Source organism: Podarcis filfolensis, assembly GCF_964270895.1.
Source record: "Podarcis filfolensis genome assembly, chromosome: 2".
Lineage (NCBI taxonomy): Eukaryota > Metazoa > Chordata > Lepidosauria > Squamata > Lacertidae > Podarcis > Podarcis filfolensis.
The window spans coordinates 122,219,895-122,235,506 of record NC_139605.1 but is presented as its reverse complement, the minus strand read 5'-3'; the positions used below and the strand labels follow the sequence as shown (position 1 = coordinate 122,235,506).

General features: G+C 46.5%; 1 protein-coding gene across 6 annotated transcripts in view; it reads left to right on the top strand.

Annotated features, from left to right (window-relative positions):
• Window positions 1–15,612, top strand: part of TNS2 (tensin 2) — a 139,248-nt gene that overhangs the window by 109,563 nt on the left and 14,073 nt on the right. For all 6 annotated transcript variants that reach the window (XM_083599723.1, XM_083599722.1, XM_083599725.1 and 3 more), the window contains 4 exons: window positions 2,288–3,532; window positions 5,127–5,277; window positions 6,344–7,266; window positions 9,101–9,187. In XM_083599723.1, the coding sequence (XP_083455849.1) occupies window positions 2,288–3,532; window positions 5,127–5,277; window positions 6,344–7,266; window positions 9,101–9,187 (2,406 nt within the window). The remainder of the gene's footprint in view (window positions 1–2,287; window positions 3,533–5,126; window positions 5,278–6,343; window positions 7,267–9,100; window positions 9,188–15,612) is intronic.

The window sequence follows — 15,612 nt, the reverse complement described above, 5'->3', positions numbered from 1 at the left end:
GAGAGATGAAGGCAGATCCGTCACAGCCAGAAGAAAAACTCTGGAAGGGACCCTGGACTGGAGCTGCAGCCAAATGCATATAGTTGAAATCACATAGGATTAATGCACATAAGATGTGACTCAGCCGTACACACATGCTTATATCTAAGCACCATACATTCTGCTTATATCTAAAAGTGGACAATATTGAGATTAGTTTTTGTTTTCACAAGGATGCTTCAGGCAGCTTTCTGCTGTTGGCTCTAAGGCTTCTTTCGAGACTGAGCTGTATACATACCACAATTCAATCAGCCCATCTTAACTTCCTGCATTGGTTACACTTTGAGTAGTTGAGCGGAGCTCAAAGTTCTCCCTTGATTTTTAAAGAAATTTGGTGTTTCAGAGTTTGAAACCCCAGTCTGGAAAGGATGATGGGGCTCCTCCCCAGCACAGACACATCTGGACTAAAGTGACTTTTTTGCCCCTGGGAGCTGTAATCCCAGCAGCTGGTTTTTACGCAGTCAACCCTGATTACAGTTTCCTCCTAACATCCACTTAAAGTAAACTCGTTAAGAACTAAAATAAATAAAATACCGAAGGGAGTAAGCAAATGGGAATTTAATAGTTGTGGCACGTCTGCCTCAAATGCCAGAAAAACGTCAACAGGATGGAATAAAACTCCTTCCTCCTTCCCAGCAAGAGCTGATACTTAGAGAAAGGAGGCCATCTTCTGCAATGTGTGTGTTTGTGGAGAAAGAGTGCCATAAATTTGGAAAATAAAGTATAACGATGAGTTGGATCAATGGATGGATGAGTAATGGCCTCTCGAAAGGTGTATATATGAGGAAGAAATGCACCCTTCACAGGCCCCAGTGGACCCCCCCATACACACGCTGGACAAGGCCTGATTCTAGTTCAGCCATGTTCATTAAACCAAAACTATGGCAGAAGTGAGACAGAAGTTTTTAAGAGAGGTGAAGGTGATTTCAGAGAGAGGCTTTGCTTTCTGCAATATTCACATATATTTCTTTTGACTCGCTGTAGCTTCTGGCCAAATTGGTTTTCCAGGATTTTGAAACAAAATAAAGGAACCTAGAAAACCTGATTACCAGAAATAAAAGCCGGATGCAGCCCACAAAAGGCACCACCAATTTCAACCCAGTTTTAGCTCTAATCATCTGTCTCCAGCAATGGGATGAAGATAGGCTTGATGCTTATTTTTAATTTTTTTACTTTTAACTTGTTTTTAATTTTTTAGATTTAACTGTATGTATTGATATTGTTATAAACTGCTGTGATATATTTTAATGACACAGCGGTGTTTAAATTTTTTAATAAATAAAAAATAATTAAAAGGATTTTAAGAGCGGCCAAAGCAGGTTCTTCATCATCGAAGGAATCTGGTTCCATAACTTGTACAACAAACAGGCACTAGCCAGTCAATGCTCCACTCTTTGCACATCAAGTGTGCTTGCTCACCTTTTTGTCACTGTTTTAAAGAAACACATGTAGCCTTTCTCATTTATACACACTTTGCCCAATTAAATAAACAAACTTCCTTTTAAAATAAGTTTTTTTAATTACTTGAGGAACTGGAGCACAAACTCATAGTCACAATAAATATTTCACTACTTGAACCATGCTTTTCTGAGGTAGATGGGGCCAAGTTTTTAAAGGTGCAAGGTTGTTCTTGAGGGTGGTCAGTTCATGCAGTAGAATATCTGGTCCCCAGTCCACTGTCTTGAGAAAAGAAGGCAAGAGCTGTCAAAAATATAGATTCCATAGGTGATGTCATCAGGTGTGAGGCAGGTGAAGATGCTACTGCCAATGCACCATCAGAAAGTGTCTCCTGAGGGTGCACTGGCAAGGGAAAGCAGACTTTGTCTCTTCTGCCCATCATCTGATGGGCTGTTGAGCCCAAATCTGGATCTGATGTGCAAGGGAGAGCCCCATGGGGAACTTGCTCACACACCTGATGCCTGAGCTGAGTGTGGTGCTTTGAAGTTCTGAATGCAGAACTTTGAAGCACCCAGTTACTTGGTGGGCAGCCCTACCCACCTGTCAAATTTGGCCTGCAAGGCTAGATCCTGAGAAGAATCTGGCCTGCAGAGCCAAAAAGGTTCCCCACCCCTGATGTAAAAGTTACCCATCCCCAGTACTAAACCATGAGCGTAGAGCGTGAGGCACCTGGACAAACATGTTCCAGGCACACAGGCGCAAGCCATTGACTGGGGAGACTCCAATCTCACCTACTGCTCTGCATCACCCACAGCCTTCCCTGAGTAGTTGTTTCCCTTGTCCTTTGCAGATGTCTTGCACACTCGGGGCCCTCTTGATGGAAGCCTTTATGCCCGGATCAAGAAGAAAGGGGACCTGAGTAGCTTCTCCTCCTCCTCCACCAATGGCAGCCCCGGCGGACCAGAGTCCCCTCCGCAGCAAGGTGGCCGCTTCCTGTCCATCAGCAGCGACTCGGGACACTCCTCCCTGCTGACCGAGAAGGCGGACGAGAGCACGCCACCGTCCAGGCCGCAGCCCACAGCTGCCGAGAAGGAGGAGCTGGACCGGCTCTTGGGGGGCTTTGGTGTCCAGCCTCGGCAGCCGAGTGAAGGGAGCTGTCCCCATGCCGTTTCCCCTTCCCCTACCAAAGAGAGAGAAACTGCCATTTTGGAAGATGAGCTCTCAGACATCGGTCAGCCAGGAATCCACTTTTCCTACCAAGCTCAGCGCTCTGGCCTGGCCCGCCATTGTTCCTGCCGCCTTGGGTACCGTTCCCACAGCCCTGAGAGGCCTCACAACGTGGCCTACTACAGACCAGATGGCACTCTGGAGCGGCGACAGCCCCTCTACAATGGCGGGCCCTCTCACACGCATCCCGAGGGGTACGAAGAGAAACGGCGGGTGTTCCGCTCCCTGTCCGAGGGCATACAGCCCCACGCCTACCCCTTCGGCCATGAGCCACTGCCGCCTCACAGCCCCAGCCGGCGGGAGCATGAGGAGCTGCTCATCTTGGAGGACCCACCCACTTTCTTATGCCCCTGCCAAGATTGCCAAGAGATGGCTCGGGAAGAGGCAAGGTTGCCCACGGCTGCTTTCTACAGCCTGCGCCTGGACCGGGACCCTGATCTGTGGGGGGTGGAAAACACAAGGCCGCCGCTGCTTCATCACCCGCTCCACCGGGAAGGGCAGCCAGTGCCACTTCTAATGCCCGCTACCTATGGGCACCACCATGGGCAACACCAAGCCTTTAACTTTGAGCCCAAGATGGTGGCAGGGCACATAGGTCACGCTTACCCAGCCCACCAGAGGTCCAAAATGATGGAGGAGAATGCCGAGGCGTTTCCTTACCCCCGCTATGGCCCCCCTTACCCTCCAGGGCCATCCTACGCCTACGGCCGGGGCCCAGCCAAGGCCTGCCTTGTCTCTGGATACTCTGGATCTCCCCACTCCATTTCGCCAACCAGCCCCCTGTATCCACCAACCAGGAAGCAGGGCTATGAGCCCCCAGAGAGCAGCGACGAATTCCTCCCGCCAGCACCTGCGGAAAGGCAGCGTGGTGAGTGTGACTCTCATGGAGGGGCTCCATTTCCAAGCCAGCGCAGGAGGCATCCTGGGCATTCATAGCTAAGGGTTCTTCCCCCCCCCCCCGCCACCGCCAAGGATTTCAGGTTCAGCAGTTATGGGTGCTGTATCACGTGGCTAGAGAGGAACCAGGGGTGTGGTTCTTTGTGCTAGGAAAAGGGCAAGGGCGAACATCCAAAAACCCTAGTGCAGGGACAGGGAACCTGTGGCCCTCCAGATATTGCTGGACTTCACCTCACCATGTTTACCTTGTCTGTGAATGAAATATGCAGAGTAGCAGGACAGTAACTCAGCTGCTTCTGTATACTTATATATACATATATTCTGTATATCAGTTTATCTGCACACCAGTCACCAGACAGTTTCTTTTGAAACTGTGTGTGTGTGTGTGTGTGTGTGTGTGTGTGTGTGTGTAATCACTAATTTGAGGGGAGGGCAATAGAGAACATTTTTGTGCATTAGTCTGAAAATATGCCTGCCTATTTGTACAGACAGCACAGATGATGTCATTGCGCAAACTGCTATGTACAAAAGCTCACTGTGAAAAAATGTCCCCTGTGCATTTCAGAAACCTGCTTGTATATACAGCTTTATTGCCAAACAGGTAGACCTGGTATCCAGACATTGTGCTTCTACATGCTGCTGAAACCCTCAGTTTTTTCCCTGGCCCCCTCCAGCCTTTAAGGCTATGTACACATGAACAGCTTAGAAGGCAACCAGGTGGTTCTTTTTCTAAATTTGGATTGAAGCTGGTGGGGGGGGAAGCGCATCAAAACAGATGTTTTATAAGGCAAGTCAGGATAGATACAAGATAGATATAAATGGCAGCTAATGTGCACATACCACTTCCCAAACCTTGGGGGGGGTCGGATCCCAGTGGGTGCAGAGTAAACAGGATTGTCTACACAGCCTAATTAATCGCACTGCTGCTACAATCAGCTTCACAGCCCTCCCCTTTCTTTTTTTCTATTTTTTAAAAACCCAAACCTAGGTAGCACAACTGGACTGCATTTCAGAGTTATTGTACACTGTTGTGCAAACTCCCCCCTCCCTTTAGCACAATGGGCATTATAATACTGGGTTACTTTGCAGGGCTGGTGTAACTTGTGGTTTTTTGGGTATAATCATTTTAGACTTTCATCTGCATTGGCATTAGGAGAATAATTTTTAAAATGTTTACAGACTCTGGGGGGAGTATGTGTATGTTTGAAATAACAGAGAGATTGTGGACCCTTTGCTGCTGGCTTTCATTTTTGAGTTGAAAGGTGAGCCATAATCTCCCCAGTTCTCAGCAACTGGCTCCTTTCTCCCCTTCCCTGGATACCCATGAGCCCAGCATTCTAACCATTACTCCATACTACTAAACATATCTAAGGGGTTCCGTGCAAGAGCAGAGGCAGCTATCAAATGCTGGGCTTTTGTTGCCACAATGCCTATGCAGGAGAGATCCTATGAAAAGCGATCATTGTGCCCAAGGCCCTGGAATCTGGGACCCGTTCCCTATGAATGTGTCGGCTTTGTGGTATTCCAACAGACCGTCTGCATTTCCTCTCCTTTCCTTTCCACAGAGCTGCAAGACTGCAGGGATGGCATGATGGCCTGGCATGACGGTCCCATCTCCCTTCCGCAGCATCGTCAGGAGGTACGGGCTCACTGTGCAGACATCTCTGGCTCTCCCACTTCCTTCCACACCAGCAGTCCAGTATTCAGCAGTGACAGGTGGGTGCACCACAGAGAAGCCGGCACACATTTCCTACCTGTGGCTCTTCCTAAAAGTAATCTTTCTGTCCTATTTCAAAGTCAAAGCCAGCTGTCAATCATCATCCTGTAGAGCGACCTGTAGAGCCATTGTTTGAACTGTGTTCCAGAAAATGTGTCAGATTTTTTTAAGCATATCAGGGGTTCCTTGGTGAAAAGGTCAGGAATGTTCCCTAAAAGACAGTCTAGTATTCCCTTGCAACTGGCAGCCACTGTGGCAGTGCTGTCTCTGTGTGCGCCAGGGCATGTTGTCAGGCGGCTCAGGCAGAGCATCTGGGCTATCAACCTGGCTCTGAGAAACAAGGTGCTCAAGCTGAAGTCTGGTGACTGGTGTGCAGATAAACTGGTCAATGGGTATTAATGTTTCTGGTTAACTCTTCTTATTGCAAGCAAGTCAGCAACAACTTGCCAACTCCTGATAAGTTCAGAACTGCCTCTAGGCAATGGGGCAGAAGAACTGTGCAATCACTGAGGTGGTTGCTCAGCTGAGCCAGTAAAACAATACTGTGGGCCAGTCAATCTTGTGTGCATTATGTGAAAGGCTGTAATCCCCCCCCCAAAAAAAGCCACCTTGACGATTCTCACTGGGCAAAGGCAGTACCAAACTCAAATAAGGGCTTGTCCACACTCCCGTTTGCCACTTGTTTTCTTCTGTTTGCCCTGTGATTTCTAGGCATGGGTAAGAGAGGTTTTCTTTTCATCCTTCTGCTTTCCCTGGACCCCCTGCAGTTTACTACTGAATCAAAACAAACATCAACCTGCAGAAAATCCGACTGACGTTTGTTCTGTCTCAGTGGAAAACATGGGGTTTTTCCGGGGAAAGTGGCAGACAAAAGAAGAACCTCTCAGACCCCTGCCAAGAGATCAGTACAGATCTGTGGCCCTTGGATACACTTGGGTCCCTCCCAGCCAACTACCAGTTTGAGCGGCTGTGGCTTTTCCCCTGCTTGCCAGCATGGACATCTTATTCTGGGCATGCTAGATGCTATTGTCAAGATTTATTAATGATATGCTTTCTCTCTCACAGCCCTGGCACCTACAAGCACAGCAACAGGGCCACCAACCCCCCTGAAAACGTGCTGCGGCTGAGCCCCGAAGAGCTGGCTTCTCCTGGCTGGAAAAGAGGCCCAGAGAAGATGGCTTCTTCAAGCAGCCCCACACAGATGCTCACCCCAATGCAGGCCTTCACACACCTCCCCACTTTCCGCCCACAGGCTAATGGGACTTCTCTGAGACCAGGCCTCCAAGCACCACAGCTGTGCCCACGCACCCACTGTTCTTCCAGCCCTCCACACATCACCCCCTCACCCACAGCCAAACATGGCGTCCCGGCAGAGGACCAGCCACACCAGAACGGTTCAGAGAGCTCTAGCCTCCAGGCCACGACAGTCTCCTGCGAATCGTCTGCTGAGGGAGCCTCACGGCCTCAGCTAAGCCCCGTCATGGAGAGACCGGCCCTGAGGAGCAGCTTACGGGTCCCTTGCTACAGCCAGCCTCCTCCCGGCTGCAGAACTGTGTCCAGTGCCCCAGCCTCACCTCAGATCCCAGCAGCCTACAACGGGCAGCTGCACTGTGAGAGAAATGAGGCCGAGGGGAGCCCCCTTCTCCGGTGCCCCAACAGCAGCCCCTCTCTCGGGCCCTACCCAATCAGTGTCCAGCCGCCAGCCCCTGGCTACGGTTTCGTGGACATGCAGGGCTCTCCAACCCCGGCCTTCCCCATTGCGACAGCCTACTACACAGGCGCCGAGAGCAGCCTCTCCGAACGGGACCCGCTCTGCGAGCCACAGCAGCCTCCGCTGCCTGAAAAGCATCACATACCAGCAGCCAGGACCTGGGAGAGGAGCTCACCGCCTGGCCGTAGCCCTGGCTCCGCTCACCATGTCACATTTGCACCTGGCGTACCTGATGGCAACACACCTGGCCCAGCTAACAGCTCCGTTCTTAGAACAGGTATTTGGTGTGGCGTTTGGCTCCATTGTCTCATTTTTAACCCCTTGCTGTGGCTTCCTAAATGCCCACCCTCTGCTCTGCAGCTCCCTCGAGTATCTCAATAACTAATTTGGATGTAGGACACTGAGGTGGTCCTCATTCCCTGGACTGTACCAGTTCAGGATGCAGGTGGGGACCGTGTGTTTTGAATGCTCCTGCCTGTGAAAAAATACCATGTGCATCAGGTTGAAGGCTATCCGTTAAGCCCTGCTCATGTGTTACTTACCTGCAGGGGGTTAAGTGTGAAGTTGGCTTCTAGGCTCACTCCTGACATCATCTTTCAACAGCCATGCGTTGTGTAAAAAAAGCCCAGTGTGTGAGCTGCTGCTTGTGTGTAGGGGCTTCACGCAGTCAGAATCAGGTGTCCCAATCACATAGAGTAGCAGCTTTCACGTTGGGTTTTCTTTCCACACAACTGCATGCAACACATGGTTGTTGAGAGAGACTAATTCAACATCAGGAGTCAGGCTAAATTCCACATTGGTGCCTGACATGTGAGTAACACGTAAATAGGGCTTATGAATCCTTCTCCCTGACAAGCCAACTTTCTGTGTAGAAGAGCATTTAGCTAGGCAGTCCGGCACCAGCATTCTGAAATGGTTTCTGTTGTGAGGAAGGCTCCGACACTTGGTTTCTCTAACTCGACAGTAGAGGCCTTGATCTCAAAAGTAATTAGCTGTAAGGAGAAGCAGGCTTCCTTTTGAACCAAAGTTCCCTGGGGCTTAGCCCTGAAAGCCAGGGTCCAGACTGAATAAAATATGGCACTCCAGCAACCTCAAGAATCTAAGTCCATTTTCCTCATTCCATCTAAAGCTGTTGGCTGGGATTTGTTAGGTTTTAGTATTCTGTTGATGTTGGTTTTAAATGTTATAAACTACTGTGTGAACAGAATCATAGAATCTTGGAGTTGGAAGGGTCCCAAGCATCATCTAGTCCAACCCCCTGCAATGCAGGATTCTCAGCTGAAGCATCCATGACAGATGACCATCCAACCTCTGCTTAAAAACCTCCAAGGAAGGAGAGTCCACCACCTCTCGTGGGAGACTGTTCCACTGCTGAACAGCTCTTACTGTGAGAAAGTTTTTCCCTAATGTTTAGTCAGAATCTCCTTCCTTGCAACTTGAAACCATTGGTTTGAGTCCTGCCCTCCAAAGCAGGAGAAAACAAGCACCATCCCTCCTCCATATGACAGCTCTTAAGTATTTGAAGATGGCTCTCATATCTCCTCTCAGTCTCCTCTTTTCCAGGCTAAACATACCCGGCTCCTTCAAGCGCTCCTCACAAGCCGCAGACCCCATTGATTTGGGAATAATGAGGACATGAAGCTGTCTTGTGCTGAATCAGGCCCTTGGCTCATCTAGCCCCATATTTTCAGCTCTCTGGAATCCTTACCTGTCCCCTGAGATCCTTTCGAATAGAGATTGGACTTGGGCCTGTGTTCTACCTATGACCCTTCCCCATTATAATATTGTCCTAAGAGTCACTTGGAACAGGTATGGGAAACCTGTGGCCCTCCAGGGGCTGTTGGACTCCAATTCCTACCAACCTCAGCCAGTATTACAGACGATGGTCTGGGATGATGGGAAATGTAGTCAGGCAGCATCGGAGGGCCATAGGTTCCCCATCCCTGACTTAAGAATAATGTAAGTTAAGCATGTCAAACACTCTTAATGGGCTGCAAAAAATGTTTTGTGTTAGTATTAATGTTGCACATTTTAAAAGCCATTCCTAACACTGTTGCTTGTCTGCCTTTTGTAAAGAGAGCCACACTATCTTCCATTTTCTTTTCTTCCAGATTCGCAGCAAGAGAACCAGGTTAGCGTCAAATTTGTCCAAGACACATCAAAGTTCTGGTACAAGCCTCATTTGTCCCGGGATCAAGGTACACAATTCCCAAGCAGTTTTGCCTAGTTTGGATAGGATTTAACAAAATCAGTATTTGACACATTCTCTAGAGCAGGCTCTCCCAACCTTGTTTTTAAAAAGCACCAAACAGCGCTAATTCAAGAACTGCTCTAGATCTCTCTTGCAACTCAGTTAATCATTGTGAAACATGTGTCTGCTTGAGTTGTGACTCTTCATGTTCCCACTGGGTGATCATATTTAAAACGTCTCTGCACTGTAATAGCATATGTAATCAGGGCCATAGCTAGGGGGTGGTGAGGTGGGCCCCTGCCAGGGGCGCAGGCGGGGGGACAGGACCTAAAATTGGCTGCCAAGACCCTCCACCAGGCACCCTGTCCGGCCAGTGCTCCCTGCCCACAGCCCAGACAGGGCGGGGAAGAGGGCGTGCTGGGTGGCGCCTGCTCTTGGCTGCCCCCCTCACCCCTTGGCCCTCCTGGCATCTGGGTTGGCTGGGCAGTCTGGCGGGGAGCCTGTGTGCGCCCCAAGTACCCCATCCTGTTTGGCTGTGAGGCGCCGGCTCTGCCTCTCCTGGACTTTGCTCAGGGTTGGGGCTGGGAAGGTCCACCAGCCTTGTCCCCTGGTGCTGCCCGGCCCACCTCACTGCCCGCACCCCTGCCTCTCCAGGCACCAGGGGAGAGTCGCCAGCTTCAAAGCCTGCCTACTCCAGAGTCACTTCTTTTGTCTCTCTCTCTCTCCTTTCCCTCCCTCAAGGGTGCCAGCTTGAATAAAATATATGGGGGGGGGGCAGGTAAGCACCGCCCTGCATAATCGAGATGGATCATAGAATCATAGAATCATAGAGTTGGAAGAGACCACAAGGGCCATCGAGTCCAACCCCCTGCCAAGCAGGAAACACCACCAGAGCACTCCTGACATATGGTTGTCAAGCCTCTGCTTAAAGACCTCCAAAGAAGGAGACTCCACCACACTCCTTGGCAGCAAATTCCACTGTCGAACAGCTCTTACTGTCAGGAAGTTCTTCCTAATGTTTAGGTGGAATCTTCTTTCTTGTAGTTTGGATCCATTGCTCCGTGTCTGCTTCTCTGGAGCAGCAGAAAACAACCTTTCTCCCTCCTCTATGTGACATCCTTTTATATATTTGAACATGGCTATCATATCACCCCTTAACCTCCTCTTCTCCAGGCTAAACATGCCCAGCTCCCTTAGCCGTTCCTCATAAGGCATCGTTTCCAGGCCTTTGACCATTTTGGTTGCCCTCCTCTGGACACGTTCCAGTTTGTCAGTGTCCTCCTTGAACTGTGGTGCCCAGAACTGGACACAGTACTCCAGGTGAGGTCTGACCAGAGCAGAATACAGTGGCACTATTACTTCCCTTGATCTAGATGCTATACTCCTATTGATGCAGCCCAGAATTGCATTGGCTTTTTTAGCTGCCGCGTCACACTGTTGGCTCATGTCAAGTTTGTGGTCAACCAAGACTCCTAGATCCTTTTCACATGTACTGCTCTCAAGCCAGGTGTCACCCATCTTGTATTTGTGCCTCTCATTTTTTTTTGCCCAAGTGCAATACTTTACATTTCTCCCTGTTAAAATTCATCTTGTTTGTTTTGGCCCAGTTCTCTAATCTGTCAAGGTCATTTTGAAGTGTGATCCTGTCCTCTGGGGTGTTAGCCACCCCTCCCAGTTTGGTGTCATCTGCAAATTTGATCAGGATGCCCTTGAGTCCATCATCCAAGTCGTTGATAAAGATGTTGAATAAGACCGGGCCCAAGACAGAACCCTGTGGCACCCCACTAGTCACTCTTCTCCAGGATGAAGAGGAACCATTGATGAGCACCCTTTGGGTTCGGTCAGTCAGCCAGTTACAAATCCACTGAGTGGTAGCATAGTCAAGACCGCATTTTACCAGCTTCTTTACAAGAATATCATGGGGCACCTTGTCAAATGCCTTGCTGAAATCAAGGTAGGCTACATCCACTGCGTTCCCTTCATCTACCAGGCTTGTAATTCTGTCAAAAAACGAGATCAGGTTAGTCTGACATGACTTATTTTTCAGAAATCCATGCTGACTATTGGTGATCACAGCATTCCTTTCTAGGTGCTCACAGACTGTTTGCTTAATGATCTGCTCCAGAATCTTCCCTGGTATTGATGTCAGACTGACTGGGCGGTAATTATTTGGGTCCTTCTCTTTTCTCCTTTTTGAAAATAGGGACAACATTTGCCCTCCTCCAATCTGCCGGGACTTCGTCTGTTCTCCAGGAATTCTCAAAGATGACTGCCAGTGGTTCTGAGATCATATCTGCCAGTTCTTTTAATACTCTTGGATGCAGTTCATATGGCCCTGGAGACTTGAATACATCTAAACTAGCCAAGTATTCTTGTACTATCTCCTTAGTTATTCTGGGCTGTGTTTCCTCTGCTGAATCATTTGCTCCAAATTCTTCAGGTCGGGCACTGTTTTCTTTATCGGAGAAGACTGAGGCAAAGAAGGCATTGAGGAGTTCAGCCCTTTCTGTGTCCCGTTTGCATTTCACCATCTTCTCCTCTGAGTGACCCCACTGTTTCTTTGTTCTTCCTTTTGCTACGAACATACCCATAAAAGCCTTTTTTGTTGCTTTTAACCTCTCTAGCAAGCCTGAGTTCATTCTGTGCTTTAGCTTTTCTGACTTTGTGTCTACACATGCTGGCTATTTGTTTGAATTCCTCTTTGGTGGTTTCCCCCCTTTTCCATTTTTTGTACACATCCTTTTTTAATCTTAACTCAGTTAAAAGTTCTTTAGATAGCCACCCTGGCTTCTTTAGGCACCTTCCATGTTTCCGTCTCATTGGTATTGCCTGAAGTTGTGCTTTTACTATCTCCCTCTTAACAAACTCCCAGCCATCATGAACTCCCTTTTCTTTTAGTATTACTGTCCATGGGATCTCACCCAGCACTTCACTAAGTTTTATGAAGTCGGCTTTCTTAAAGTCAAGAAATTGAGTCCTAGTATGCTTGGCTGCTCCTTTCCGCTGTATAGTAAACTTCAGAAGAGCATGATCACTCGCGCCTAATGATCCTTCCACTTCTATCCCACTAACCAGGTCCTCAACATTGGTTAGGACCAGATCTAAAATGGCTGTTCCTCTTGTTGCTTCTCCCACTTTCTGGACAATGAAGTTGTCTGCAAGGCCAGTGAGGAATCTGTTTGACCTTATGCTCTTGGCTGAGTTTGACATCCAACAAATATCCGGGTAATTGAAGTCCCCCATTACTACTATCTCCCTTCCTTTTGCATGCTTGGCCATCTGTTCCAGGAAGGCATCATCTATGTCCTCCGTTTGGCTTGGGGATCTATAGTAAACTCCCACAATGAGGTCACTGTTATTCTTCTCTCCCTTAATTTTGACCCAAATGCTCTCACTTTGGCTTTGAGGTTCTAAATCTTGGATCTCTTCACAGGTATACACATCCCTGACATATAACGCCACTCCTCCTCCTTTCTTGTCTGGTCTGTTTCTCTGAAATAGATTGAATCCCTCCATTATTACATTCCATTTTTTTTTTTAAATATTTTTATTCAAGAATTTTTTCATATAAAACATAACATACATAAACATACAAAGACAAAAAAAAAAACAAAAAAAACATGTACCATTTCATATCCTAATTTCTTGTACCTTACTTCCCCGACTTCCTCATGCCTCCCTTTTCTGTATTCCAAATTCTTATCGATTACTCAGCAAATCTTCCCTTATTTTAATTTAGATTTAAACTAATCTTCCTTATTCTCCTTGTCTTAACCATTGCTAATAGTAACCATTTACTTTCCAGTCCAACATCATTCTAACTTTCATTAACTTTGTAATATTTCTTTAAATAGTCCTTAAATTTTTTCTATTCTTCTTGCGCTGCTTCTCTTCCCTGGTTTCGGATTCTGCTCGTCATTTCTGCCAAGCCCATGTAGTCTATCACCTTCATCTGCCATTCTTCCAGTGTGGGTAGCTCTTGCGTCTTCCAGTACTTCGCAATGAGTATTCTAGCTGCTGTTGTAGCATACATAAAGAAAGTTATATCCGTCTTTAACACCCCTTGGCCGACAATACCCAAGAGAAAGGCCTCTGGTTTCTTGGAGAAAGTATATTTAAATACCTTTTTAAGTTCATTATAGATCATTTCCCAGAATACCTTAATCTTCGGGCAAGTCCACCAAAGATGAAAAAATGTACCTTCAGTTTCTTTACATTTCCAACATTTATTGTCAGGCAAATGGTAAATCTTTGCAAGCTTGACTGGGGTTATGTACCACCTATATATCATTTTCATAATGTTTTCTCTTAAGGCATTACATGCCGTAAATTTCATCCCGGTGGTCCACAACTTTTCCCAATCAGCAAACAAAATATTATGACCAATGTCCTGAGCCCATTTAATCATGGCCGATTTAACCGTTTCATCTTGTGTATTCCATTTCAGCAGCAAATTGTACATTTTGGACAAATTCTTAGTACTGGGTTCTAACAGTTCTGTCTCCAATTTTGATTTTTCCACCTGGAAGCCAATTTTACTGTCCAGTTTAAACGCTTCATTTATTTGATGATAGTGCAACCAGTCTCTCACCTTCCCTTTTAATTTCTCAAAACTCTGCAATCTCAGTTTGTCCCCTTCCTTTTCCAAAATTTCCCAGTATCTTGGCCACTTGGACTCCATATTTAACTTTTTAACTGCCTTAGCTTCCATTGGCGACAGCCACCTTGGAGTTTTATTTTCCAGCAAGTCTTTATATCTAACCCAGACATTTAATAGTGCTTTTCTGACAATATGATTTTTAAAACTTTTATGTGCTTTAACCTTGTCATACCACAAATATGCATGCCACCCAAAAATATTGTTAAAACCTTCCAAATCCAAAATGTCTGTGTTTTCAAGAAGCAGCCATTCTTTCAGCCAGCAGAAAGCTGCCGCTTCATAGTACAATTTAAAGTCTGGCAGGGCAAACCCCCCTCTTTCCTTTGAATCCGTTAATATCTTAAATTTAATTCTGGGCTTTTTGCCCTGCCAGACAAATTTAGATATGTCTTTTTGCCACTTCTTGAAACAATCCATTTTATCAATTATTTGCAATGCTTGGAACAAAAACAACATTCTTGGCAATACATTCATTTTTATAACTGCAATTCGGCCTAACAAGGAAAGCTTTAAATTGGACCAAATCTCCAAATCTTTTTTCACTTCTCTCCAAGTTTTTTCATAATTATCTTTAAACAAATTCACATTTTTAGCTGTCATATTTATACCCAAATATTTCACTTTTTTAACCACAGTCAACCCTGTCTCGTTCTGAAACCTTTCTTTTTCTATCTGTGTCAAATTTTTCTCCAAAACCTTTGTCTTAGACTTATTCAATTTAAATCCTGCCATTTGACCAAACTCTTGAATTATTTCCAAAACTCTTTTCGTGCTAGCTTCTGGCTCTTGCAATGTAAGTACTAAATCATCTGCAAATGCTCTCAATTTATATTGTTTAGCTCCGACCTGAATCCCTTTAACCAACTGGTCCCTCCTAATCATATTAAGCAAAACCTCCAGGACCGATATAAAAAGTAGTGGGGAGATAGGGCACCCCTGACGTGTCCCTTTTTCAATCTTGAACTCTTCTGTAACCACATTATTTACAATTAGTTTCGCTTTCTGTTCAGAGTATATTGCACCTATACCATTCTCAAACCCTTGGCCTACCCCCATCCCCCGGAGGTTCTTCAACATAAAACTCCAAGAAATGTTATCAAAGGCTTTCTCGGCATCCACAAAAATCAAAACCGCCTTGGTATTTATATTCACTTCCAACTTTTCCAAAATGTCAATTATATTCCTTACATTGTCCGACAAATGCCTTTTCGGGAGAAAGCCCGCTTGGTCCCCATGAATCTCCTCCATCAAAACTCTTTTCAGTCTCTTTGCTAAAATATCAGCAAAGATTTTATAATCCACATTCAATAACGAGATGGGTCGGTAGTTTTTAAGTTGAGTCTTTTCAGTCTCTGTCTTTGGTATAAGTGTGATATAGGCCTCACTCCACGTATCAGGTGCCCTTTTCCCCTCCATAATCTCATTACAGACTTCCTTCAAAGGCTGTATCAGTCCTTCCTTCAAAACTTTATAATATTTAGAAGTCAGTCCATCCGGCCCGGGGGATTTGCCCAGCGTCATGCCTTGAATGGCATCTTCTATTTCTTGTGCTGATATCTCCTGATTTAAAATTGTTTTACTTTCCTGCGAAACCTTTTTCAGCCATTATAGATTGAATCCCTCCATTATTACATTCCAATCGTTGGACTTATCCCACCAGGTTTCAGTGATGCCTATTATGTCATATTTAGTTTGCCGTACCAAGAGCTCAAGCTCATCTTGTTTATTTCCCATGCTTTGCGCATTAGTGTACAGACATTGAAGTCCATTAA